We start from the raw sequence: 27,391 nt of genomic DNA, 5'->3' as shown, positions 1-27,391 counted from the left end.
AGGATAGCTGACACCATCTGACCCTGAACTTTGGCATCACCTCATCATCATAAACCTCTATCTAGCAAGCAAAAGCAAGCCATCGACCCACCACCGCTGTAATTATCTAGCAGAAGCATCAAGCTTCGAATCCCTGCTCAAGTGCGGTCCAAATCCATTGCGGACAATCGGTTGAGATTGGGCCCAATTTCAAAACATGCCTGAAAGGCGTTCTTTGCGCTCAAACAAACCCGATTCGATTCCAACCACCAACGGAGAAAAAGCAAGATCCAATAGCTCCAGCTCGAATAGGGACAAACCTCGTCCTACAAGGTCAACCTCATCCCGAAGTAAATCCTTTTCCAACAAAAAAGGTATAACCTCCGGTGCAAAAGACACGAACGGCGATCAACCTCACTTGAACGGCTCTGACCCGACCGAGAACGGTGTGGGCGGCGCGGACGGCGCGGACGGTTCGAAGGTTGACGACCAGCCAGCAGCTGTTACAGGAGTCAAGAAGTCTGGGAAAGATAAGGATGGTGACGAAGAAATGACCGTTGTTGTACCGCCCCCAAAGGCGTCCAAGCTGACTGCCAGCCCCACTAAAGACGACGGGAATGATGTCGCGATGAATGGCATAGATGATTCAGAAAGCCAGGCTAAAGATGATGTCGTTGATCCCAAGGCCAAGGCGGTTGATAGTACGCGCTCCCAGTCAAAGAAACAGCCTTGCAGCCTTCGCACTGACATGCATGCAGCTATCAAAGCCAACTTCGGTCTTCTCGAAAGAGCCGTATCACAGTTTGACCCTAGGTTCACGCTTCGGGTACTTCGTTCGATCTCTTCTATTCGCAAGCACATCTCGGCCGATGTGCTTGCTCAGGTTATTTCTGACACATATCCGTCTTCAAGTCCCGCCGCGAAGGGTTTTCTAGATATCCTCGGCAAAGAATACAGATCCAGCAATGATGGCTCCAGCGAGATGGAAGTGGACCCAAAGCCCTCAACGAAAAACGCTGCGACCCCAAAAGAAGTTCTCCCGGAGGTTGACGTCTACCTCTCCATCCTTTGTCAGGTTCTTCTTTACGACCAAGAGGCATTCGGCAAAGGTACCGAGTTCTCTGATCGCTTGGTTGAGCACATTCGAACGCTGAATCGAAGAACACTCGATTCGCTCGCCGCTCGAGTCTACTTCTATTATTCTCTCTTCTATGAACATACTGCTCCTCTACCGCCGTCGCCTGTGTCTGCTGTCATCTCGATCCGTCAGAACTTGCTTGCAGCGCTGCGAACCGCTACCCTTAGGAAAGACCAAGATATTCAAGCTACCGTCACCACGCTGCTCCTCCGTAATTATCTCTCGACCTCCCATATCTCGCAGGCCGATCTACTTATTAATCACACCAGCTTTCCACCTGCAGCATCGAACAACCAGATCGCAAGATTTCTGTACTATCTTGGACGTATCCGTGCTATCCAACTCAATTATTCTGAAGCGCATGATCACCTCATTTCGGCAACGCGCAAGTCGCCCTCATCATATACCGCCAGCGGATTCTACCAAGCGTCTACCAAGCTTCTGGTGGTTGTCGAGCTGTTAATGGGTGATATACCTGATCGAGCAATTTTCCGACAACCTAGCCTGGAACGTGCGATGCAGCCGTATCTTCAAATTGTGCAAGCAGTCAATGCCGGTGGATTGGATAATTTCAATAGTCTGGTGCAAAAGCATAATGCAGCCTTCCGTCGTGATGGCACTTACACTTTGATCCTACGTTTGAGACAGAATGTCATCAAGACTGGTATTCGAACTATGTCTTTGTCGTATTCGCGAATTCGACTACGAGACATTGTGCTGAGATTAGGTCTCAAAAGCGAGGAATCCGCGGAGTACATTGTTGGGAAGGCAATCCGAGATGATGTGATTGAGGCTACGCTTGATCACGAGGATGGATACATGAAGAGCAAGGACGTGGGCGATGTCTATGCCACCAGAGAGCCTGGGGACGCGTTCCATGATAGGATCCGAGCTTGCTTGGCTTTGCATGATGAGAGCGTGAAGGTTTGTCCAGCATGTTGCGCCATCTACATATCAATTACTAACCATTCTACAGGCAATGAGGTTCCCTATGAATCAACATCGCTTGGAGCTCAAGAATGCACAAGAGGCACGTGAGCGAGAGCGAGAGCTGGCCAAGGAGATCGTGGATGGCGAAATGGATGAGGACGATGCGGGAGGCGATTTCGAAGGAATGTAATCTAGATCAGTGGTAAGACACAGTACATGGTCGCAATGATTTTGCGGCTGGACAAGCGGAAAAATCTTAATCTGTCTTCCATATTGGAAGAGAAATACGGAGGCTAATTGAGATGCTGGAGAAGGAGGAGTGGCGGTGGAGCTGATGCTGCTTGAAAAAAGAGCCCGATGTGCCCATCATCACCTTCCTCTTCTTCTTCTCCTTCTTCTTTTTTCGTTTCTTGCATCAGAACAGCAGGGCAGCATCGTGCTTAACAAGCATTTCAACAGAGCCTCATTTGGTACAGTAGTATTGGGGGCTCATGTTCCTCTACTTGATGTACCGGTTTGACTTTAGGCAGCCTCTGCACCGCCACTGACCAGGCACACCCTTGTGGTTTATTATGAGAGTCATGACTTCAAAGAGTGGAGATGCCCCAGCAGATGACCACAAGGCAGATGACTTGTCGAGCAGCGGCTCTGCTGACACCGATCATCCGGGGCACACCAACAGAAGCGATATGAATGATTTAATGACTTGTCTGAGCGATTCAACCGCGCCTGGAACTTAAAGATCCTGCAGAGCGCTGTCCCCAGACCTCACCCGATAGAGTCCTTTTCTCTGCATTGTTTGACTGACTCGGATGATGAATACGTCTGGAGAGCCTCTCAGGCCGTCGAATCCACGAACAAGATCCAATCCTGTAGAAGCTGATGCGCGTAGAGGTAAGTTTGATGGTGCTCGATGGATATCCCATGGATATCCCATGGTGAAATTCCCGTAAACCAAGCATCATCGTTGGCTGAGGGGCACCACGGTTTTAGGTCGTCGGTCCCCAAGAGCATCACCAGAAGCAGCCGCCTTTGTCGACACTTTCCCAGCCCACGTACGATTGCACCCCCTTGAGACCCAGCACGGGAATAGATATCGGTGTAAGTGACAAACGACCACCAGCTTACAGAGCCTCACTGACGGTGCCGGTCAGCAGCATGGCAGCGTGAACGTCATCCCAACCCACGCCCACAATCTCCAGCTCTACCATGGCACAAGGAATACTCACAACTTGATCCAAAATGCGGGCGAGTTTTGGTAGTCGATTTTATAAGGGCGGGTATGTTTCACTGCTGGTCGCTGATGTGACACCACTAATCCTGATCAAAGACCAGTCTCAAAACCGAAAGCGAAAAGTCGTGGCTCAGGAGCTCGATTCTCTCGATGGCCTACGAAAGCTCTACAGGGACCCCCGTCGAGGTGCAGACGCCAACTTGCGCCTGCTACATGTGCAGAATGCTCCATGGGCAACCAAATTTCTCTTGCGAAAATTCAACATAGATGGCAGAGATGACTTGGTGGGCTCCACCTTTGGGAAATACGTCAAATTCACTAAACCGGACACCCGAGGAGGGAAACCCTTTCCCAACGCGAAATCCTGGCGAGTCCAGCACGATCCATGGCGCGGCGTAAGCAAAACCTCGTTTGGATTCGAGTACTTGAAGGAATACAAGGTCGACGACCCATTGACTGAAGGGCGGCCGGCTGATGAAAAGTTGATGGAATTGAATGATTATGATGAAGAAGGTGAGATCCCTGAATCGTAATACTTCTCGCTATTTTACTTTCTGCCGGTTTCTTTCTGCATGCCCACGGCTTCTACTTCCATTTCAAGCCCTGAACGATGCAGCACTTTTTCTTTTCTTCTGCCTTGTCTTCCCTGACCTAAGTGCTGACCTTTCAGAAAATCCTGCGTACGGCTACGATGTGTATATTCAACGTCTCGCTTGTTATGTTCAGCACAAAGAGGATCCTCCCACTCCCCCCTTCGATGGGGCCAATGGCATTTCCAATCCTTATAAGGCCGAGTCGGATGGCCATGCTTTAGCCAAAAAGCAGAAGGAATATCTTCCACAACTGTCCTCACTAGACAATGAAAATGCCATCATCATCTTCGAGAACTCGAAGTCTGGCTCCTTCGAAGACTGTCTGATACCCGCCAGGTCGGAGTGGGAGACTCACTGGCGCCGATTGCCCTTTTATCTTGCATATGAAGCACGAGACATCGTCGGGAATGATGATCTTCTAGGCCGACAATGTGCACGCATGATTTTAGACGACGTATTCAAAGCTCTCGTAGCCAGGTGGGAAACCTTGCTGGACAAATGCCAAACACATGTCTCTATTCTCGAGGATAAAATCTACGAGCAGCCAGCCGACGAAACCCGTGCTCCTGAACTATGGAGGAATTCTAGCTTGTGGCTGCGGATCGAAAAGCTGACCACAGCGCACATGTCGGTTGTTCGAGATATGCGCGTCCGTCTGCGCGAACTCGTCGCTGACCTTGTCGTGCCATCAAACACCAGTAATTCTAATAACAATAATAATACCGCTGTCGACGTTCTCAGCGTCTTTAACGACGACGACTGGCTTGAAGAAATCCCGAATGACTTCGAGCGCATTGCCACCACCGTGGAAGAAGACCTCGTCAAGCCCACCCAAGCCCTTATCTCTCTCCTCTACCAATCCGTCTCTATCCGCGATAGCCGTCTCTCTCTTCAGATCGACACAAGTACATGGCGCCTGTCTTGGATAACATTCATCTTTCTACCGTTGACCTTTATGGTTGGCTTCTTTGGCATGAACGTCAACACCTTCGCCAACGACCCAAGCATAAAATGGTACTTCGTCGTCTCGGTTCCCTTTATGCTCCTCGTGCTGGCAGCATGGTATATCACGAAGCACATCCTAGCACGGCAACGCCAAACCCCATACCAACGAGGGATCTATGAGTCCTTCTTCCACGATCTCGCCGTAAATTACCCCACACTCTGGTCCCGCGTCGGCCCCCGTGATTACATCGTCCCTCGCACCCGGCTAGACAGGTGGAAATGGTGGCTGATCAAGCGCTGGACGCGACCGGAACGGACCATCAAAGCCGGACAAGCAAACGCCGAAACGGCAGGCCCAGACAACCTAAGTCGATGGAGTAAATGCAAGAGATACCTGATCCGAAAATGGACGGGGGACATCACCACTTTCATGACCAAGACTGCAGATCAACAGCTCCTAGATGGCGACGACGATACAGATCTCGAGCAAGGCCACGGAAATTTCATCGTGGATAGCTTGCTCGGCGCGACAGAAATGCTCACTGTGCCCGGCCAGCCGATCGCGAGCGCTGCGCTCGAACGATTAGAGCAGCTGAAACGACTGCAGCGACTGCAGCAACAGGAGGCCGACGTAGTGAGACCAGACGAGGACATCGCAGTCCAAGCTTCAACCACAGAAGAACCTCCTCTCCATTTCGTCAACGCCAACATTCGCTTCGAGCGCGGGCTGAGTCCATCGGCAAGCCCCGTCCCGCCCCGCGCGGCATCAGGAAGCCCACGTGGTAGGCGCCCGATTTCGAGCGGGGCAGGGAGTAGCGGGAGTCGGAATAGCAGCGTCCTGGTCGAGGAGGAGGATCCGATTTGGATTAATCAGTGTGCGAAGGAAGGAAAAGGCGGGTGGTATTGGAGGGGGGTTGGGAGTCAGAGTCAGAGCGTTAGTCCTAACCCCGCGGGCCGGGCGATTAGTGGTGTAGGGGACAGAAGGAGGACCAGTAGTGGTGGGAGTGTGGGGGTCAGTGGACGGGTTTTTCGGAGAGGCATTGAGGAACGTGTTGGTCTCGTCGTAGGTGGTGCAGGGGAGGGAGGGACAGGCGTAGTGGCGCGGGGATCAAGTCCGCTGGGCGTGATGACCAATATTGGTGATGAGAGGAGTGAGAAAAGCGTCGATCATGGCAGAGAGGGGCTTGGGCTTGGGCTCGCTGATGCGCACGGAGAGGAGGGAGGGGATGGTTCGTCCAACACGGCGGAATCTTCGGGCAGTGAACCCGAGAGGGCGGCGGAGGAGACGGCGGGCAGGGACAATGATAAGCTTGAGCATAGGAAGGAGGAGCACAAACAGAAGGAGAAGGAGAAGGAGAAGGAGAAGGAGAAGGAGAAGGAGAAGGAGAAGGAGAAGGAGAAGGAGAAGGAGAATCAGCGGTGGGAATAGACTCTTCGGATTGGGTCTGTCGAATGGGAGCAGGGGGATATACGATCATACTATACAATGCAATACACGCCCCATAAATAATTTTTATCAGGCGCAAAAGGTAATACATTCTTTCGACCATAGCACAGCACAGCAGACCACAGCACAGCAGAGCCGAGCAGTCAAGTCTCTATCTCCAAATCCAAAGTCTCTACATCCAACCATCTACCTATCCAAGTCAGTACATACATCCATCCATCTCTCCACCTACCGACCTGCCTGCCTAGCCCAAATACAGTGCATCCCCCCTATCCTTCCCATCCTGCCTCCATTATTACTATTCCCGATCTGCGATTACAGGGTAAAGTATGTGATTTAAGTCTAGCACAAACATCCTCCCGCTGGATTTAGAATTAGATGACTGACTGACTGGCTGGCTGGCTGTGCTATCACAGCGTACATACAATGTTACTACGGAAAGACATTTAACAGGCCAGGAGCCCAGGGACAGGGGGACAGGTACTGTAAGCGGCGGAGAGAAGGGTTTTTAAGGTAGGACGTTGTATTGGGTAACGTATGCTTTTTTGGTAGGCAGGAGATGAAGCAAGATGGACTTAGGATGGGGATGGATGGGGGTGGTTCGTGGATGCGATGTGAATATTGAATATTTGGCTGTCTGGCTAGTTTGATTTTCGCTGTCCAGCTATGAAGAAGCCTGAGCTTACAGCGGAGCACGCGGTCTGCTCGATCGAGAGAGAGGGGCTCGTAGGTGATGTATGTAAGCAATACAGTAGCCAGCGGGTCTTGCTGCGTTGGACAGCAGAGCATGCAAACGCCAATGCCGCGAATAGAAACCCCGTCGCCTGGCGCCAATATCGTGCATCGGCTCCCCAAGTGATCGCGGTGGTTCAAGGATGGAGTATATCTCAAAAGCACGCACCAAAAGCACCAACAACTGCAACTCCAACTCCAGCCCAAACCAATCTTCGCCTCGACTCGCCACCCCTGAAAAAGCTCACTCATTTATCCCCACCCCTCCCCGCGACCCCCNNNCCTGGACCGCCATAGTCTTCTGCTGCCACGCGACCGTGCCGCCCTGTCTACGCACCGTCCTGATCTCATCACTGCTGAAGCCGGGGACACGGATATTCCATTGACGCTCGAGAACGAGTTGGATATCGCGGATTTCGAGGGAGGAAGCGCCGCGGAGTTTGGCCACTTTACAGGCGGTGCTGATGAGGTCGTCGACAAAATCATCCGCTACGTTGAGCATGATCTATGAGAGAAAGTGTGTTAGTTTTGTGGGCCAGGGGAACCCAGAGGGAACCGACGAGTGCGCCATGAAAGGGCCTGGCTTACGTCTTCAGCCTCAGGAGTAAGCATATCTTCTTCTCCCGGACCACAGACCTCGTGCGCGAGCTCATTTAGTTTCTTCCTTGATAGGACCCGCCCATCTTCGCTGGTTTCGAGAACATAGCCAGGCATCGTCGGAATAGCAGGTTCACCCAGCTGGCCTGGCATGCCGACACCTGGTCCACCGTTCAAGGTTGGCCGGGCAGGGGGCATCGGTACTGGCCGAGGTGCGGTAACATTGAGGTTCTTGGGAATGTTGAGGCGTTCTTCTTTCTTGCCAGGATTCATGAAGCCGACATTCTGAGGTGGGTGAGCATGAGTGGCAGATTGCGGTTGGCTTTGTCCATAGTTGGAGTTAGAGTGCTGCAGAGCAGACTGGGCAGAAAAGGGCATCGGAGCCCCGTTCTGCTGGGATGGTGTCATTGCTGACTGTGGAGTTGATTGTGGTTGCGGTTGCTGACCGGATGCTGTCTGTGAGGGTTGTGGTTGCGAATTTGTAGGGCTTATAGAACCTGTTTGGTTGGCAGCAGCGTTGGTGGCTCGATCACGCGCTGCAGACACCGCAGAACTGATCGAAAGTGCTTGTGGCCCTCCTTGCGACGAAGCTTGCCCAGTTGGCATGCTTGGCTCGGCTTGGTTGGCGTTGTCACTTGGTGCGGTGTTCACCGGATTCTGCGCCTCATATCTTTGCTGTTGTGCGCTTATGCGGAACTGATTTTGTTGTTCTTTAAATTTCTCCATAAAGCTGTTACTCTCTGCCAGCACCTTGTTACACTGCATGAGCTTGGTACGCAGAGCCTCTTGTTCTTGTGGAGCAAGCGGATTGCCACTCTGAGCTCTTGCTTGTGCGCTTGCTTGGATATCTGCTTTCCTCTTCTGCGCATGTTCAGATCTCTGCATGGCCTGAGCCAGTCTGTTCCGAGCTTCTCTTAACCAGGTTTCTGCTTGCGGCGAACCCTCAGCCATGGTGGGCGGGAGCGAAAACGGATAGTTGTTGACCCTTGCCTGAATATGCTGCATGATCTGATTGGGCTGGAGGCCCAGTCCAGCAGGCCGGTTCCCTTCCGCTTCATTCGATGGGCCAGCTTGTTGTGCTATTACCGCTTCATGATGTTGCCTTTGTTGTAGCTGCTGTGCATTATACCTCTTCATGCCGGCCATCAGGCTCGTCGACACCTGAGCCAGGCTAGCAATCGCCTTCTGGTATTCTGGACTTCCCTGAGGATTTCCACGCAGGGCTGTCCATAGCCGTTGGATGATTACTTCGTGCTGCTGCTTCTTCTCGTCGTTGAGATGCGGTAGTTTTTTGACCTGTTCTGGTCGGATCATGGATGCTAGCTGCTGCTGTTGGATGGCTGAGGCGCCCGGAACGTTGCCCGAGGCATCCATGATTGCAGGACGTCAGGAGAAGGAGTAGCCTCAGGCCCGGTGACTGCAGTGAATGGTGTGACAGGAGAAGAGATGGAAGGAGGAGCGGTGCGAGATTGCGCTGAAGCTGATCAGAGTGCTTTGATGAACCGCTGACGACCTGGCTGACGACGCGAATATTCAGAAGGGATGGCAGTAAAGCTACAGAAGACGGGTCAAGGTGAGAACAGCGAATGACGCCTATCTAGTCACAGTTTCCAAACCATTGAAGACAACAGTGACTAAGGGCAGATGCTCAAAGAAGCTGTGAAGCACTAGGTTACGCGAGAAGATGGCATCCAGAGCAGTAAGCGGATGTCTCGCTACTCAGGGCAGTGAAGACAGGCATCAGGATGAGAGAAAGGAAGAGACGAGAAGGGGAAGGAAAAGGAGAATGATGAGACAAGAGAAGATGAGAAAAGATGAGAAAAGACCAGACCATACCCGACCAGACAAGTCAAATCAAGCCCCGCGGTCAGATTAAGTTCGGACTTGTCCAAGAGCCTCAAAGCTTGGCCCAGAGGGCATCTGGCCCCCACACAATCCCCTAATCCTCTAATCCCTTATCCCTTATCCCCAGTTGGCAGCCAGCTCTCCACTTACTCCATCTGCTGGGTAGTGATTCAATCTTATCTACACGTACGTAGCTTTGATACTCTATGTCCTGTCTACATGCCTCCCTTTTCTGTCGAGAGAGGAGGGTGCAAAAATAAGAACACAATCCGTACCTCTTGAAGCAGTGTCAGGATCTCGCCTCCTCCATAGAGTGGCACCCAATGAACGATTCAGAAGATCATCAAATTCGCATATCATAGAGTTGATGGAAGTCTTTCGAAATGGTACAGGCAACACTATACTCGTCAACACACCCTTTCATGCAAAGCTAAGGTGATACAACCCCAACGCCTCGTGCTATGCAAAGCGACCACCGCCTACCATTACGAGAAAACACCATCCGGGACATATCCATCCGTCACATCATCCCCCGAATACTATCCAGAACGGCCTCCAGCAGTCTCAACTCATACGCCCCGGCAACACGCTCCATGACTCCGAGTCGTTCCTTGACACCTTTCCTATCCACGCTACCCTCCCACTTTCCACCACATGTACAATGCTCGCCAAACACAGCCGTGTCACCCTGTAGCACACCACACTTGACACACTTCAGGTCCTGCATCTGCCACTCCAGCACCCACCGTTGAATTCTGGCAATCAGTTTTTCTTCCAGTACGACCCGATTGAATTCTGCACCGCAAGCCTTGCATTTCCAGGCCTTGCTCTCTACCACTTCCCCGTCTGGTCCAGGTGGCGAAGGAAGGACATCCTCATCTCGGCACAGATCCAGGTCCCGTGTCATGGTGCACGATTCGCAGCTCAACTGTTCAAATTTGAGGCTCTTGCTCGGATTTTCAAAGCGGCCTTCCGAGGAGAATTCCCGCACCTCGAATAGGGCGAGAAGATCTTTCCTCAGCAGCCTTGTCTCCAGTTGCAACGGTTTGGATAGCGACATGACTTGCATCAGAGCCTTTACCAGCTCGAGAACCGGGTTGCGGTTGGGAGTGTCAAGAGTGCCGCCTGGAAGGGAGGGGAAGGACCAGTCGCTGACGAGCTCTGGGTGAAGCAGCTCGTCCCGCTGCCGGCGGATAAGAGCCATGATTTCTTTCTTGAGGGGCTTGCTGAATGGTTCTTTGAGGATGGTAGTGACTTCTGTGCTGGTTGGATCTTCAGTGAGGCTGGTAAAGGTGGCGGGCAGCTGGGTCGGTCTTGGTGTTGAAGAACTATCATCGGCGGTGATCGGTGGCCGCTTCAACCGATGCACCAAGTCGATGTATTCCACGACCCAGTGATCGAAATCGGCTTGCAAAGGAAGCGGCAAGAATCGCGACAATTGCCAGTGCATGATAGTCTCGAGGTTCGTGCTATCGGTGTGCTCGTCAATCACCGACGTGCCTTTGCCGCCATAGTTATATGCATCATACCAGATAAGCGTGTCCCAGTAGTCTTTCACTTGCAGATCCAGGAAGTGGAAGAGTGGTTTCTGCTGTATGCTTTTGATGATATACTGAGAATAAGCATAGGCATTGCCGACATCTTGCTTGCTGGTTTGGAGGAGCAGCCGATTCGAGCTGGCAAAGACAGTCTGCGACCCGACCCGTCTGAAGTCAGTCATCAATTGTTGGAAGGCCTTCTTCGACATGGTCTGTACATAGTAGTGGAGGGAACGGTCATACAGAAATGACGTGGGGCTTTCGACCCAGCGCACAAGGTGCTGCACCATCACGTCTGCGAGTGAGTTGCCCCTACACGCCTCAGCCCACCATGCTTTGACCATCTCGCGGAGAACAAGCAGCGGAGCATTTGCAAATGCACTTGCAGAAGCGATTGTCCCGTTCTCATCGTTGTTGTTCTCATCAGCCGCGGGATTGAAGCTGATTGAGCCGTTGGATCCCTCCAGCTCATTGATCAGAGATGATGTGAGAATGGTATTGATAGCCAGATTCCGCACCTCTAGATCAACGCAGACCGAAGAATAGGCTCCTGCATTGTTGATATTGGGCATCTCAACCATATCAGTCAGGGGTCCGCGGATATCGTCTTTTTCATGACCCGCTTGGTCGGGGATCGGCTTATCAGACCACCATAGAACAACATTGCTCCGTTGTAGTCGCCGAGCATACGCAATGTCTACCAGGAATCGTGGATCATCACAAGCAAGGTTGCAAAGCGGCACATCACCATACCTTGCCAGCTCAACCAGATGAGATATCCAGGAACTCAACGTCAAGTAGTGCGAGACTGACCGCCTAGCTGCGTATGCCTGCCAACCCAGTGGAGGTAGATCGGAATCAGACGTCTCAGAGCGAAGAGCAAGGACAGGGTATTCTTTTAAAATGGTAATGTCGTGAACAAGTTGACGCTGCTGCGGAGATTGAATGACTAAGAGCATTGGTTTAGTCTCTTCATTACGCCACTTTTTGACTAGATCGCCCACTTCGAGGTGAGTCTTGCGTTTTGTGGTGACTTGACTTGTCTTGAAATGAACTTTATCTTGATATTGAAAGGTGGCTTGCCAGGTTGGGTCATCACCCTCCTCCGTCTTGCGCAGAAGCTGTTCCGAATAGATCTTATCAACATTCGGAAGACTTTGGGCCTCCCGCTTCCGGTTGAGGATCACAATCTGCGCCTCTGCCCGCTCGGACGAGAAGAGAGCAAATACTTGCTTCTCACCAGCTACAACATGATAGAGGAACAAATAGCCTAGCTCAGACGGATCTGAGAGGTACGGGTCCTTAGATGAGCTTCTCAGCAGAGCGGACAGATCGAAGCCTTGCTCCAAACCTTTTCCAAGGACTCCTTTTTGGGTTTCGTCAAACGAGCATAGGCTTCCCAACTTGAGCAATGCCCGGATACTCAGTGGGACTTGCTTCTCGTATACGCCTTCGACACTAGGGTGGTTGCAAAGCAATGACACATTCTCCGACTCTTGAATGTATGACACTTCGGACAGAGTGAGCTTGAACAAATGAACAGATGGATGGCCATTGGGCAATGTGTGATTGACTTTCTCAACTTCGCAACCAGAGATCTCGACATCAGGCAGATGCTGACCTTTCAGATTCAAGAAAAGTTGGCGAGGCACACGGACCGCGAGGGCATGTACCTTCTTGCCAATAAGTACAAACGCTCTGACTTCACCAGGTGAGTCTGTTTCGCGTAGTTGAAGGACTTGCCATGTATTCACAAAAAGAAGCTCGGCCTGGTTTCTGAAGAAGCTGCTCAGTGCATCGGAAGCGGCAGCTGGTCGCTCTCCAAAAAGTTGCCGACGACGGGTTCGAGCCTGTTTCTGAATTCTCCATTTCTGCTTCTGATACTGTAGCCACGATGAGTAATCCTCCTGGATCGATGGCATCTTGGGAGGCAAAGCTGCAAAGGGATCCATGGGTGCTTTCAAAGCATCGGGAGCTTTTCTCTTTTGCACCGTCTTGGTAGGCTCAGGAACCTTGGACTTCAACTGCGACGATAGCACGTCTTCAATGTCACCAGACCCAGGTAATCGATGGTCAAGGATATTGAGCGGTAACTGGCCCAGTGCTCGCTTTTCGAACAAGTCGGTCACCTTCTTCTGTTTAAACTTGTCGTCCTTGACATTGAGCCGGCGCTGCAACCATTCTGGATGTGCTACCCTTGGCACTGGATTCCGAACTTTCTGCAGCGCAGCAGGAATCGTGATAAGCTTCTGGATGACTGATCCCAGCCGTTCGAGATAATAGTCCCAGTCAATGACGTTTCTGGGGTCCATGTCCCCAGGATCATCCTTCAGCCACTTGCGAAGGAAGTATTTTTTAACACTGTCCTCCGCAGAAAAAATGGCAACCGGGAGAGCGCGCTCTGTGACGGGTGTATTTTTTGGCTTGCACGAGATGATGTATTTGCAATTGAGGCCTTTGTCCTTGATCATTTGCTCTCCGAGGAAGTCTGCTAATCGTTTGGCAGTCGTAATGGAAGTCGACTTCTGTGCTCCATACTCTTCAAGCGTCTTAGCCATGCTCTTGTTCTCGCAGATCAGATCAATGAGCTCTTCATCAGCGAGCGTGGCACCGTGTGAATGTAGAACATCAAGCCATCGGTTAGCGACTCTGGCGACTGCACCGTACGTCTCCGTCAAGTTAGTGCCTTCCAAGAAAAACTTGAAGATCTGCGTCTGGAAGATTTTAATCAATTTTAACTCTCCCCTGCGCTTTACCTCGAAGCCTTTCAGTTCAGCTAAGCTCCCATCATGATTGAACACGGCATATCTTTTCTTTAGATTCTTGTCCTCTTCCTTTGAAGTTGGGAGGATCATCGCCTTGTAGGGTCCGTCAACCTCGAAAAAGATCGAGTTCTCGCTGCGGGTTTCATACTTGAAAGTCACTGGATTCGTAAGGGTCTGATACTGGTGATTGGTGAATTTTTGATGGACAAGATGGTTCAGCATGACACATGGATAAGAAACGGCCATTTTCTTGCCATTTTGAAGCGTGAAGACCACGTTCTCCGGAAATGTTGCGGGCAACATACACCAGATTCCATCGGTGTCCAGTTCAAGGGGCCGGCCGATTCTCTCAACAAGCTCTCGAGCCATTTGGATGATGTGGGCTCCTGTAAGACATGTGACGCCAGCCATCTCCATTGAATACCACCGGGACCCCTTTCTCATCACGTAACCATAAAAGCTGTTCAGGATGACCTTATGGGCTAACTGGAGGGAGTCGAACAGAACAATCATCTTCTTAGCCTCTTCTATTTCTGCAGTAGATGCGCCTGAGGACTTCAACGTTTCCGTCTTTCCCTTCCAGACCTTCTGCTGACCTTTGAAGTCATAGCGCCTATCGCGAAAATTTCGTACCGTGTCAACATAGAAGGGATTCTCCCGTTGACAGATGATAGCTTCTCGTTCGATCGTTTTGGTGTCGTGAATCTTGTGATAGATTTTTTTCGAGTAGTCTTGCAAACGCTTTTTGACAATGGCTGCTTGCTCATCGAGACTGAGTTGGTCGAATGTTCGATGAGGACTCTGTTTGGACTTGCCCGGAAATGTTTCGTTCGAGACAGCACGGCGAATCATGTTATATTCGTCACGTTTTGTGGGGAGGAACTCCCCTCTCCATGACCAGGGTAATCTTCTGTCACAAGTCTTTCCTGGCCGATTGAAATCGCACGCTGCGCAATCTGACTCTGTGATCATAGAGTCGGGCTGAAGTCGATTCGTGGTCATAATGTTTGGATACATAGACGCAACATCCAGATGGTAAATGAGAGGCCTTTCGTGCCTGTTCGGGTTATCCTTGAGGCTATGCAGCTTTCCCGAGATTTGTGCTTTGATCTCTTCATAATTCGTCACGTCATTAAGCGATTTCTTCTCTTCAACTGTTATACAAAATTTCAACGCTGCGTCGAGATCGCCGAGTAGCTCATCGATGGCCGACGGGTCGATGGCAAAGTTGACAGGAATATCTGCACGGAAAACTCCAGCTTCGATACTCTCCACATGGCCGCCAACGTAGGTTTCGGACTCAAGCAAATGACCTTCCCAAAAGGCTTCCCTAGGCTCTTTGTGCTTGTTTGGCAACACAATATCCTTCTGATATGCTTGCACCATGAGCAGCATTTCGCAAAGTGTTCCCGTGCCTTTTCGAAGAGTATCATCTGGGTTGAGCGGAATTATTGTACACAGAGAGAATATGAAGGGATGCACATATTTCATGTACAGGTAATAAGTTGCAACTGCATCCGAAACCGAGTACTCAGCTAACGTCTGCGGTCGTTCGCTGGCATAAGGCGTCATCAACTCAGGATCCAGCTCGTCAGGATCATACCCTAATTTCGCAACGGTTACAGCTTTCAGGCCCCTGCTGCCTTGTGGCAGGTAACTGTCTCGGTTGACCCAGCTGAAGCAATCCATATGCACACAGTAATTGCTCTGATATATATCTTCACTGTTTTTCCTGAATCCAATTTCTGCGTACATGTCGACACCAAGCACACTTGCTCTTGCCTCGACGAAAGGCCAATCGAAGAAGTCGCCGTTATAAGTAGCAATGACTGTGGGTTTGGCCTCCTTGATGTGGAGGAAAAAGCGTTCCAGAACAGCTTTCTCGTCTGGTTCATTGAAAATCAAAAAGGGACCATCGTATTCCGGCTTGGGTGTGTATTCAAAATCAGCAATATCCTCTGACACAATCTCCCTGTTAGTAATCAAGAAGCCCTGGCCGTCAATCATGTATGAAATCATCATAACTTGATCAATTGCTGCGTCAGGGAATTTCAGAGGCAGTTTTGTTGTCTCGATATCGAAGGCAAGCACTACCGGATCGGCTCGCTGAAGTCGGTCTTCAATACAAGTCAGGGATATCTGACCGTGGTTGGCCTCAACCCTGTACCACTTTCCAATTCGTATGTTCTTGTCGATGGTTAGCCTAACGTGATAGGGAACGTCGTACTCTCGAATGTCAACGATAGAATTACTCGCTTCCATAATGCCACTAGATCGTTTCTCGTCAGGCCGTTCATCAAAAATATCAAAGCCCGCACTCGCACCGGCTACTTCTGCGTAAGTGTCCATTGCATTGAGGCTGCTTTTATTCTTCTCCGCGATAGGCATGATTGTTTTCCGTACTGACAGAAGATCAGACACATTTGCAAAGGAAAGCTTCAAAAAGGTCCGTCTATATCCAAGCAGATGGTTGGGCATCTGCAGATCCTCCTTCTCAATCCTGCTGACTGTCTTTACAAGTCCTTCAAATATTCTCTTGCACCACTCTTCCACTTCTGCTTCTCGCCCTCGCTTGACTGCGATCAGGAAATAGGGATCATATTGTACGGTAGCCTTGAAATTTTCTCCGTCATCGCTAAGAAAGTAGAAGTCGACACCGGCTCGTCCACCGGGTACTTTGGAATCCTCTATGGTCGTGCTATGCATATTGCAGAGCCATCCCACTCTTTTCTTGCCAGACTCATAACGTGCAAATCCCATTGACTCATCGATGCTGTGGGCCAGTCTGGTGGCCTGCAGCTTTTCATCCTGAGAGGTAGCTTCGGAGGATCTAAGCGCAGAAAGCTGAACGGTTTTCGTATTGCGAGGATTGTAGGATGATTTCTTGGACCTTAAGTTGTTCCCATACTTGCTAGGCTTTCGAGTTGGCATTTTTGGGTTTTGCAAGGTATTTGGGTATTCCTGAAAAACACCTCCTGTAACGCCTTAGAGCATGTTAAGAGGAGGAAAAAGTGAGGGAGTGAGGTGTGGAGGCGGACATTGCTTGCTCAGCAAATAACTGGTGAACTGCACTGTCAAATGTTCTTGTCGCATGGAAGGTAGTGTAGGTGGGTTTTGGCGGAGACGCGTCAAGCATTGAGGGGACTTGGGAAACGCGTTCTGGTGTAAAGTGGCCGCTAACCACCCTGGAGATCACCCGGCTTGGCGGAGGAAGCGCTACGAAATCCTCCCAAGTATGATCCATGGCCGCTTGATTTCTGATTTCACAACATTCACACACCATGGCAGAAGACACTCGAAAATCCAACAATGCTCCACCAAATGATGCACCTGTCACTGACGAGTCCTTACCCCAGCGAAGGAAACCAAAACATGATTTCCCCACAACCCAGGCAGGGAAGATGTGGGAGGCTTTTGGTAATCCCGCCGAGCCTGTGAATGAAATGCCAGGAGGGACCTACAACTCTGCTGGAGGCAAGCCGAAAGAAGTTACTTGGAAGTCCGCTTTCGAGTGGAAATCGGGAGACGCAAAGAGGTGGTATAAAGCGCCCTGCGCACGAGATGCATTGCTTGTTGGTCTTGGAGGCGGGGCTACCGTTGGTGGTGTCACAGCTATTATAGGAGGTAAGAAGAAAAGTACACAAGGACAGAACATGTTTATGCTCACTGCGCAAACCAGGTCTCAAGAGCATGGGTAGAGCCGCAAACTTTTCCGTTGCTGGCTTCGTGATCTTGTCACTGGGTCAATATGGATGGTGCGAGTCGAGAAGGAAAGAAGAGGCGAAGGGAATGGCGGCGGCAGTGATTGGCATGAAGATGTTGCAGGAGAAGAGGCAGCGCGAGAAGGAGGCAGAAGAGGCGAAGGCTGTCGCTGCAGCAGCTGAGGCAGAAAGATTGAAGGAGGAACATCGGCAGAAGCAAAAGAGTAGTTGGAGCTTCTGGTAACTGGAGACCAATTTGCGTTGGAACGTTGATAAGTAGAGCATCTGCAATTGTCTCATGATGCAGCATTCGCAGGTGTGTCGACGTGATCAAGGTGGTGACCAAACTAGGAGCCAATTATGGACATCTCGTGGCCAGAACACCTTCGACTACTTCCCAACCTCAGTTCCTGTCACCAAATCGCACCTTAGCACCTTTTTTCTTCGTATTTTCAGCATTTTCGGCTGATAGCTCAGCACTCTCGCCCCGTCTTCTCTGGCTCCTCCGCTCCCGAGCTTCTCGAGCTTCTCTGTTTCTGTACTCCGCAAGCTGTTGTTTTCTTCTTTGTGATCGAGCCCATGCGATTGCGGGTGTCGGTCTAAAGCCAATGCCGTTGATGCCATATCCGTCGTCATTCGGATCTGTAGGGTTATGTCCTGTGATTTCTGATTCATGCCATGTCATTGGATTGTCTTCTGGATCCCCATCTAATGGTGGGGATCTGCTATGCGCCCGCGGTCGATCTACGATGTTCGAGGAGGGCGTGAACTTCTCGAGACCAGGATTCTCACGGGCAGGGTAGACATTGTTCTCGGGATCTGGCGGCGACGAGGCGCATTGAGCATCGGGGGAGGGGTCGTCGTCCGTATTTTGCGATAGTTGCTCCTCGTTTGCCTGCGCAAAGCGCTTCTTTGCATGACCGGCATCTGTGAAAGCGATTTGTCGTACGAAGGTTCCCTGCAAATCAAGGGTTCGGAATTGACCTGTCACTCTGGAGCTTGGGCTTCCTTCCTCAGGCCTGGGAGATCTGTCTTGAAGTTCTTGAGGAAATGGATACTCTGGTAGTGCTGTCGTAATGCGCGATATCCTAGGTGAACCGTGTGGACTGCTCTCTATTGAGTCAAGTGCTCCCCGTTTCCTTTTTGGGGAGTTGTATATCTCTATTCGTGGGGTTGAAGAAGCCATTGCGGGTCTTCAAATGGCTTACAGTATTCGTCTAGCATATGAGAATCTCTTGCTTTGCTGGGTATCATCTGAAGATTGCTGGATGACAAATATCAATACGTCAAGCAGATCCATCCTTTGAATAGTTGAAACCGTTTGTATTTTACGGATTCCGGTCACCTCGAACCTGTCTCTAAGATTGGAGTGGTGTCACAAGCGCATGCGTGAAGTCAGCTGGTGCTAAGTCCTTCACGCCAGGAATTTTTCATATTATCGTGCATTGATGGCCAAAGTTTGAGCCGTGAATGGTTGTATAAGAGCACTTGGTAGCATCCAGCAATGAAGTCGCCCCAGAATGACTAACATTGCTGACTCCTCAACAATCGCTAGGGCTCGCATTACACGATTGAACGCCGATTAGCTCTCCACAGCTAGAAGTACTCCTAACGCCCTGCAATCTGTTACGCCCTGCAATCTGTTGCGCCCTGGAACAACCATCGGGGTGATTGACATCTTGCTTACTCAACGCTCGACTTCTTTTTCTTCTTCTTGCCCTCAGTCCTAACAATACCATTGACTTCAACATGCTTCCGCTTTTTAGATTCGACCGCATCATCCTGGCGTGACCTCGACTTCTTCTCCTTCTTTTTGTCCTTACCCTGCTTCTTCTCCGTCTTGTCCTTCTTCTGCTTTTCCTGCTTTTGGACACCTTGAGGAGCGATATCACCCATCTCCGTGTCTTCATCGACTTTGGCGCTAGGATCCCCGATGTCCATCTGGCCAAGAACCGTGTCCATTGCTTGTTGCTGGTCGAGGGTTAGCCGAGCTTGAGATCAACTTTCGGAGCAACTTTCGGAAGCAACTTACCATAGCCACTGCATTCTTTGTAGGTGGAGCACCAGACGAGTAGAAGTCGAGTCTTTCCTCCACTTGCTTTTTCAGAGCCTCCCCAAAGACAGTTGACGGAGTTTCCGAGAAGTTGTCTATTCTTGACGCCATTGAGCATTTATTTGCTAAGAATCTTGATATCCTTCCCTTGTTCTTCTGTCCAGCTCGGCCAATGAACGAGGAATGGTAGAGAAGACCGTACTTTGGTGTGTTGCCCTTCGTTTTGAGCGCTCTAAAAAGAGCCTTCTCTGCTCCAAGAATCTGGACAGTGGAAGCAGGATACTTCGAGAGATTGGTTAAACTACCCGCATGGGAAATTAATCTCGCTCCTACTACCTCTCCAATCAGTGTAGCAAGATTAGGGGCCACTACTCCCATCTTGGAGACGAGATAGCTGTGTAGCGTCTTTCTGTAATTCGCCAAGCTGATCACCCTTTGTGCGAACAAAGTGACATTCTCCATATCGGCTGCGGAAATGTCTTGGCCCATACTCCTGGTGGCTGCTTCGATGATACCCTTTGCGATGTCCTCATCATCGTCTACCAGAGCAGCTAAGTCATGCAACTTGTCTACCGACAATGTCTTCTTGTCCTTGACAAACAGCGCGACTTTGGCATATTTCTGGTTTTCCGAGACAATCTTCACCAATTCTGGGAAATGCCAGGAATACCATTCTCGTACTCTCATGGAAAAGGTGTTGACGGCTTTGTCTAATTGGTCCAAGATCGCAATAGCTTGGATGATGTGATTGTCGTTCTTCTGTACTGAGAACTTGACTTTCGCCCTTGAGTATGCATGACCCAAGCCCAATTGCGCAGTATTGGTGTCGCCTTCCCTCAACTGCTTCAGCAGCTTATCCGAGTGAAGTCGAATTCCTCTTAACATATCTTGGACCACTTCACTGGTGTCTCCTGTCTCGCATTCAATCTTAGGAAAGGCCGATTTAATGCTTCCTGCAAGAATCTTGTCTGATACACCAAGCACAGCTTTCGTCTTCGGAAGGTTTAATTCGAGAAATGAGCGCAGGAAGTCCGATGCGATTCCTTCTGAGATGTCGTGAAGCTCTTCCAGAGCCTGTTTACCATTTCTAGTGGAGTTAGGTTGTGGTCGGACCAAGACAGAAGCAGGTTTCATACTCGAATGGCAGAAAACTGACGAGTTGCACCATCTTGCCAAATTTTGCAAGATCTTGTACACTATCCTGAACCTCCTTCAATCTGTTGCCAATTGTGTCAACCTGATGCACAACTTTGAATAGGGAGTAGCCCATTGGACCCTCGTGGAGGAGAAAGTCGGCCATAGCGGTGGGTCGATGCCACAATCTCGCGTAAGCTATGCAGGGAGACAATAGACTGCTAAAAGGTTCAGAATGAAGCTCGTAGCTTGGGTACGTGTTGCAAGACAATCTATTCTCACTGTGGAGAATTTCTACGGAATCTTGGCGGCTACAACCCCATTTTTCCTTAGACCCTTAGGGCCCTCTTTAGGCTACCTGATGCGGCTTAGAAGTCTGTGTCAGTTGAGCTTCAGCCATGCGCCCCCTCTGATGATCTTTACGTCCCTACTGAATACTAGCAGTGTGCTAGCACAAGAAAAGCTAGGTTTTACTCATCCTAGTTATTGAAGACTTTTGATGCACGGCTGCATATTTTAGATTTCTATACACACACACACACACACACACACACTACCAATCTGATACTTTGATTGATTCTACTCCACAGCGCTCATCATCAAATCGGAGGTCTTCAATCCACACGCCACCGTCAAAGGTTATTTTCATGAACTGGACGCCTCCAGTGTATGCCATCCGTGACCACGATGACACTTCCGGCTCGCGATACTCTATCCGCTCCAATTTGTTGTCAGACACGTACCATAAGAGATTCCTGTGAAGGTATTGCTGAAAGACGCCGTATCTTGTTTCACAATTCAAATCGAAGATGATTGGCGACATGGCCTTCAGAGTCCTCCTAGCAGTGTTCCGAGGGAGCAAGATGTTGTATTTTCCCGCCTTCTTCAGGATCTCTGTACATCGACTTTTCTCCGCCTCTGAAAGTCCAGCTCGTTGACGAAACGCTAGACTGAAGCGAGTGGCTTCTTTACCGAAGTCAACAGCTCCCACATCAAGCTCGCCAGGAATGTTACCGAATCCTATGGATAATGATTTTCTAACTTTGGTATCACTATTTATCTCTGTGCGTTATAGAAATCTTTATCACTTCACCTTGAAGAACATCTGAATAACGACAAGAAGCTTTAGACTCCAGCCAAAACAGGTACAGTATGTGCAATAGAACGTGCCCTTGCCAGATGAATTTGAGAGGATTGAAAAGTACTACGTTCATCGGGATCTAACCCCATACGGGCGAGACTGGCGAAATCCAGATGATGGTCAGCAGAACTTCAACGTCTCGAGCCCTCTTTTCTAGGATTCTAGCAGTCAGACACTCTACAATCTCTCACAATTCAACTCGGCTGGAAGTTGTCAGCAACAAGGTCCAGTCAGTCACAAATGGGGCTTCTCCTTTCTTCTGCTCTATGTCTTTGTTATCCCCAAGAATAGTCACTTTACTACCAGGGGGGCTGAAGTAATGTTAGCTCAGCGCTAGTATCTTTACTTTGTAAACCCGCTCTAACAGAACAGCTATGCTCAAAAGAAGTTAGATGTAATGATTTAACTCATCAGAATGGATGTACACAGAACAAGCTTTGAAGTAACGAATCATAACACCAGATTGTCGCAATAAGAACTAGTTGCTCTTAGCACCAGACTAACATTACATCAAGCCCCCGTAGTACAACATAGCGCCCGTGCGGCTGATCCCTCTATCTAGTCATGGATTCCGACGCTGCCACCCAACTGTGAATGTGTATTGGCACAAAGATTGCAGGCCTCTTATGGGCATACCTATGACACTACCACATTTATTAGTTAGGAGCCTAGAGATGTGTCCTTTGATCTGTGGTGCTGTCTTGACTGCTGCAGGATGAATGGGTATCGCTCCGGCAGTCCGCCTGCTACAAAGAATACCTCAGGGCCACCCCCCCCCCAATCTTTACAAACGCAACTCAAAGTTTTTCCGGCTCAATCTTCGAGCTGATAAGCATTTCAATTTGCGACAAGCTCATCTTCGGCGCTGTCCTTTCTGGCGCTCTGTATGTTCCTTTACCGGTGCCGCTGTAATGGAGCTTCCAGGCTGCGAAGGATGATCACCGTTAGCATGTGCCTAACGAAAGGGGAGTTGGAGGGAAGGAATACGCACTGGTTGGGTCAAACGTAAGGTAAGACCAAGTGTTGTTAAGGAAGCACTTCTCGGTGCCCAGCTGGATGGCCTTGATCTGGCCAGAGAGGCCGGGCGCGGGCCGGAGGTCCTTCAGACCGGCCACAAGCTTGATCATCTCGCAAACGAAGGTGATGGCGATTTCTCGGCCGAAGCAGTGGTGGATGCCGTCGCTGAAAGGCTGCATCGGCCGGCTGGTGGCGCTCTGGCTTCTGCGATCGGACCGAAACTCATGCGGGTTAGAAACATGACTGGCGTCGCGCCCTGCCTCGCCCTGTGCGTTTACCGTATATGAGCGTTGGAGGTCTCGGATGACAGGGAAGGAGGAGACTTACGAGCATCAAAACTACTGCGCTTCCAGGCGCGATCGACTTTTCGCCAATCCTTTTCGACTTGGTAGCAATGCGCATGTTTCTTCCCCGGGTGGTGAGACGCTGAGCCTCCTGGAAATAATCACGGATTCCTTGATCGTCGTCCCTCTCAGCCATGCTTTGGACCTCGGACCAAATATGGACATTCTTGGGCTGGAGAAAGAATTCCATACACTCGGCGAACTGGTGGAAGATTGTTAGTTGAAAATTGACGCTCGGCTAAGGGAACGAGAAAGGGCAAACATACCGCGGTAACAAGGGTGCCAACAGCGCCAAAACCGTTGAGCCAGAGGTTGTCAATCGTTTTTTCCACTGACGTACCATTTGCAAGGTATGCTTGCACTAACTTACGACCAAGCGAGCGTAGCGAGCCCTCTTTTATATTCGAGCCATGGGATCCATTGGGCCATACAAATGAAGACAGAAACGTAAACATGCCGCCAGTGTCCTTCCCGTTTGCCACCTCCTGCACCAGCGGTCGCGTGGTGTCAATGATGACCTTGGCCGACTGCTGAGCCCACCGTCTGCGATTCCAAGCCTGGGCTGGATCGTTGTTATTGGCCCCCCAGACGCGAATGTTTAAAAGGTGCTTGTAGAGGTCTGCATGTGATAGCGAGCCCTGGGGATTTTCGTCATCTGTTCTCAAGTCGAAGTAAAACAGGTCAGCCAAGAGGCGTGCGTTCAATGGGATGACAACATCGCGAAGGATGTCGATCTCGTAGAGACCCTCGGCCATCTTGAAGCCCTCTTTGCTGATCCAATCACGTCCCCACTGGTTGACGAACCGCTTTACCGTGGGCAAAAGGCTAGGCATTGCCCCATAAAATATCTTCTCGGACATCTGCCGGTTCGCAAAGTTCTGCGCCCCGTCTCCGCTGAGCATATACCAGGAGAAGTCTCTTTCTCCAGGGAAGAGGTCGTTGATCGCCGGCAACCATGGGACGACGAACGTTTTGTGATCCTCAAGAACAGCCTTACAATCATCATGCTTTGTCAGAACTACGACAGGGCGTGGAGGTGCCGGGTCTTTTGTCGTGTACAGTTGGATCGTTTTGAGAGATTTGGCAATTCTCATATTAGCCTCCTTCGTGTACATGGGCTGCATGACGTTAAGGGAGTTGTACGGGAACCAACCGGGCAGGCCGCGTTGAATGAGCTTATAAAACATGGAGCCGCCGAGCGTCTCGTAGTCCTGCTGGACTTCATTGTAGCCCCATGCGGTTAGGTTACTCACGGTATAGTCGATTGTGTTGAACCTGTCGGAGCGAACCAAGGTGATGGCGTCCGAGAGGATTGCCCTGCCCACGGAGTAGGTAGGGCAGATGCCGCAGCCGGTGCTTCTAACCGGTTTGGCGTCCTCGATCATAAGGCCGGGGTAGAGCTCGACCATGTCGGGATGCGCGTATAGCCGTTCCAAGATATTCGCTATATCCTTGTTTGAGTTAATATCCGTGAATTTCTGGTGGCGCTTCAGGCCAAAGAAGTCGCGGAACTCGTTCAGAGAGGCGACTTGCCATTTGCGCGCTTGTACGATGCCCAAAATCTCAACCACTCGCAAAATTTTTGGGACTTGACGCGCGCCGAAGATACCCGCGGGATCATCCATTGATGCCTTTAGGCAGCTCACGAGGTCTTCATCTTTGAATTTCCCGTCAGCTCCTCTCTTATAGCCGCCGAACTCTCGCTTTTCCGGCTCCGATGGCACCTGCTGTGCAGATTGCAGCACTCCCTTCATCAGGTCGGCTTCCGACATCTTATAGATCTCCTCCAGGCTCTTGCCCACAAATATCTGCTCTGTAAAAAACTTGTTGGTCCAAGCTTCATCCCTCTTGGAAATGCATGAGTGGAACCGATACAGAAGATTGAACTCAGCGCTGACTTGATTGCCAATCCCGCGCGGAGTCCCTTGGCTGTCAAAGTGCTTGTCGATTTCCACTCGAGGGTCCAAGGTCCAGTTGCTGGCGGAGGCATGCGTGTTGGTAATCGCACGCAGGTAGTCGTGGAGACAGATATTGATGTATAGTCCGTTTACAATCAGTCTAGCGGTATTGAAAAGGTCATGGTCCTGCTTGGCAATGGCCTTAGCGTATTGGACCGGGCCTTGGTCCGGGCCGGCCGCAAGCTGGAAACGGTCTGCCTCGTTGATCTTCAGGAGAACTTCAGCAACGTAGTTGTGAAATCGGCTGTAGAGCACAAGTATAGCATTGACTCCTGGCGGCTGACCGAGCAGGCGCTTCTCCACAAACGTGTCGGGCTTTAGTTTTCCTTCTTTCATTGTACGAATTGAGAGCTGCTCCTTCAGGCTGGAACCGTACAAAGGGGCGAGGTCAAGATACGACGATGTGTCCGAAATGTTGGTGTCGGCCCGATTCGTGCGGAAGATGTCGTGAATGATGATTGAAGCGTGGTAAAAGAGCATGGAAGAGACGCCGGCTTTGTTTTCCTTGAAATCACCGGGCTTGTCCCCACGAGCCATAAGAAGGTCGAAGAGAAGGCCGGCATCGGGCTTCACGCCGGCCAATTTCTTCTCCGTTCGCACGGACTTGGCATAAGGGGTTCCAGCCCTTCCGAGATCTGGGCTCAGAATATTGTTGTAGCTGCCGTCCGGGGTTCGGTACTGGAGAACCGCGTTGGGAGGAGTGGGCACTGTCTCAACCAGCTTGATGTTGGCATCCACCGGAGACACGAATTCGACCGACTCTGGATCCAGGGAGCTAGTCTTGGTGTTCGATTTTCCTACTTTAGCCTGCTCGACCTCTTGATCCGTTTGATAGCTCACATTGCCTCCAAGATAGCTCAGAGGCGGGTGCTGGAGGTTATCCCAAAGAGTGTCGAGGAGAGTATTCGTGAGGTCGGTGCGCAGCTGCGACTCGGCAGGCAAGAGAGTGAGGATTTCAATCAGCTGCTCAGTGGTGCCTTTTTTGTCGTCGAGGGGCTCGCCCTTCTTCACGAGATCCTCCAGCAGTGGAAGCAGCTGGTAGAAGTGGTACTTTTGGCGTACTGCTGCACAGTCTGCGAGGATCTCCCTCACGACGGCGGCTGGATTGGATAAGAGGCTCGGCCGGACTTTTTTGGGGCTACTAGTATAGCTGTCGCCTATCTCGAGCTTGGCGTTGAAATCTTTGGGGCTCATTTTGTCGCTTGAATGGATGTAAAGAGTGTAGGTAGCAGCAGTAGCAGCAGCAGTAAGAGCAGCAGCGACAACTCCTAACTGAAAATTGGTCCTTGATATCCGATCTAGTCACAAGCCAGAGGGATATTGCAGGCGAGAGAAGCCTGCAGAGAGAATGGAGATGGGTGGATGTCGAAAGCAGATCCGGGTCCACCTCCTATTATATGCGCGGCGGAGGTGTACCCATATAGGCTGCCTTCTCGACCACTTAGATTTCCGTGTATCGAAATTGATGAACACTTCACATGACCCCTCATTTGAGGGACGTATGTCAAGTTGCTATGGTGTAGACCATAGCTCCTGAGCAGCCAGCCGGCGAGAAGGCTGCGCCACCCCGCATGGAAGTCCATGTCTTTTGCACTTGCCGGCCATCTCGAGACTGATTTTTGCGCTTCAAGCTCCACTCTTCCGAATTCGGACGCACACCGTCCAAACGAAGATTAAGTCGGGGATCACGACTGGCTGAACTTGGAACGTCAAAGGTTGGAAATACGAAATGACACCACCACAGTGCGTAGTACAGAGTGGGAATAAAACGCATCCAAGACATGCAATTCTAATTTGCATTTCTCATATTGGTCGCCGAGAGAAGCACTTGGGACCCGGAAAAATTGTCGTACTGCGTATGTAGTACGACGTTAAATGTCACATTGACCCTAGTAGCTGGGCTACAGGTAGACTATTGGAGCGGGGAACTTAACGCCAACATTTAAAGTAATAGTGGCTTGCGGGTGGAGTGCGCAAAAGACATGCCTAACCATACCATTTTGGGCGGCAGCGATGCCAAAGCCGAAAAGAGAAGAGCAAGCTGCTAACCTATTGGAGGGCTCAGTTAGCAGCTAGTTCTGATACAGCGCCACCATGATGTCTAGAAGCTTGCTTGAACAATATCCCATAGTTATTGGCCACGGTAGGGCCGCTCAACTGCTCAAGGCTCAGCTGATCCGTTTGTAGGGTGTTTTCTGGCAAAGATACGAGCGCTGAGCTATGGGTACTTCGTCAGCTAGCCACGACTAAGTCTCAACTGCTTTCAGCCAGCCAGAGGGAGATCATGACGGATCCCTAAC

The 27,391-nt window shown here is 50.6% G+C and overlaps 8 protein-coding genes across 8 annotated transcripts; 3 read left to right on the top strand and 5 right to left on the bottom strand.

Moving 5' to 3' along the window:
• Window positions 1–196: 196 nt before the first annotated feature.
• EPUS_05113 (uncharacterized protein) lies at window positions 197–2,237 on the top strand (the record flags this gene model as incomplete). Its single annotated transcript, XM_007805436.1, has 3 exons — window positions 197–680; window positions 738–2,041; window positions 2,094–2,237. The coding sequence occupies 3 exons, from the start codon at window positions 197–199 to the stop codon at window positions 2,235–2,237; spliced, it is 1,932 nt and encodes a 643-aa protein (XP_007803627.1).
• A 1,052-nt stretch (window positions 2,238–3,289) lies between these two features.
• On the top strand, window positions 3,290–6,248 carry EPUS_05112 (uncharacterized protein; the record flags this gene model as incomplete). The annotated part of the gene is made up of 2 exons (XM_007805435.1): window positions 3,290–3,794; window positions 3,952–6,248. 2 exons carry the CDS (start codon window positions 3,290–3,292, stop codon window positions 6,246–6,248), a joined length of 2,802 nt encoding a protein of 933 aa, XP_007803626.1.
• Window positions 6,249–6,698: 450 nt separating this feature from the next.
• Window positions 6,699–8,969, bottom strand: EPUS_05111 (uncharacterized protein; the record flags this gene model as incomplete). The annotated part of the gene is made up of 3 exons (XM_007805434.1): window positions 6,699–6,749; window positions 7,336–7,503; window positions 7,587–8,969. The coding sequence occupies 3 exons, from the start codon at window positions 8,967–8,969 to the stop codon at window positions 6,699–6,701; spliced, it is 1,602 nt and encodes a 533-aa protein (XP_007803625.1).
• A 991-nt stretch (window positions 8,970–9,960) lies between these two features.
• On the bottom strand, window positions 9,961–16,674 carry EPUS_05110 (DNA polymerase epsilon catalytic subunit A; the record flags this gene model as incomplete). Its single annotated transcript, XM_007805433.1, has 1 exon — window positions 9,961–16,674. One exon carries the CDS (start codon window positions 16,672–16,674, stop codon window positions 9,961–9,963), a length of 6,714 nt encoding a protein of 2,237 aa, XP_007803624.1.
• Window positions 16,675–17,024: 350 nt separating this feature from the next.
• Window positions 17,025–17,688, top strand: EPUS_05109 (uncharacterized protein; the record flags this gene model as incomplete). The annotated part of the gene is made up of 2 exons (XM_007805432.1): window positions 17,025–17,367; window positions 17,423–17,688. 2 exons carry the CDS (start codon window positions 17,025–17,027, stop codon window positions 17,686–17,688), a joined length of 609 nt encoding a protein of 202 aa, XP_007803623.1.
• Window positions 17,689–17,847: 159 nt separating this feature from the next.
• Window positions 17,848–18,630, bottom strand: EPUS_05108 (uncharacterized protein; the record flags this gene model as incomplete). Its single annotated transcript, XM_007805431.1, has 1 exon — window positions 17,848–18,630. One exon carries the CDS (start codon window positions 18,628–18,630, stop codon window positions 17,848–17,850), a length of 783 nt encoding a protein of 260 aa, XP_007803622.1.
• Window positions 18,631–19,127: 497 nt separating this feature from the next.
• Window positions 19,128–20,797, bottom strand: EPUS_05107 (Nucleolar protein 56; the record flags this gene model as incomplete). Its single annotated transcript, XM_007805430.1, has 3 exons — window positions 19,128–19,415; window positions 19,477–20,584; window positions 20,634–20,797. The coding sequence occupies 3 exons, from the start codon at window positions 20,795–20,797 to the stop codon at window positions 19,128–19,130; spliced, it is 1,560 nt and encodes a 519-aa protein (XP_007803621.1).
• A 387-nt stretch (window positions 20,798–21,184) lies between these two features.
• EPUS_05106 (uncharacterized protein) lies at window positions 21,185–26,285 on the bottom strand (the record flags this gene model as incomplete). The annotated part of the gene is made up of 4 exons (XM_007805429.1): window positions 21,185–21,597; window positions 22,764–23,055; window positions 23,117–23,335; window positions 23,400–26,285. 4 exons carry the CDS (start codon window positions 26,283–26,285, stop codon window positions 21,185–21,187), a joined length of 3,810 nt encoding a protein of 1,269 aa, XP_007803620.1.
• Between the last annotated feature and the right edge of the window lie 1,106 nt (window positions 26,286–27,391).

This window comes from Endocarpon pusillum (assembly GCF_000464535.1).
Source record: "Endocarpon pusillum Z07020 unplaced genomic scaffold scaffold4303, whole genome shotgun sequence".
NCBI lineage: Eukaryota > Fungi > Ascomycota > Eurotiomycetes > Verrucariales > Verrucariaceae > Endocarpon > Endocarpon pusillum.
This window is presented reverse-complemented; position numbering and strand designations above follow the sequence as displayed.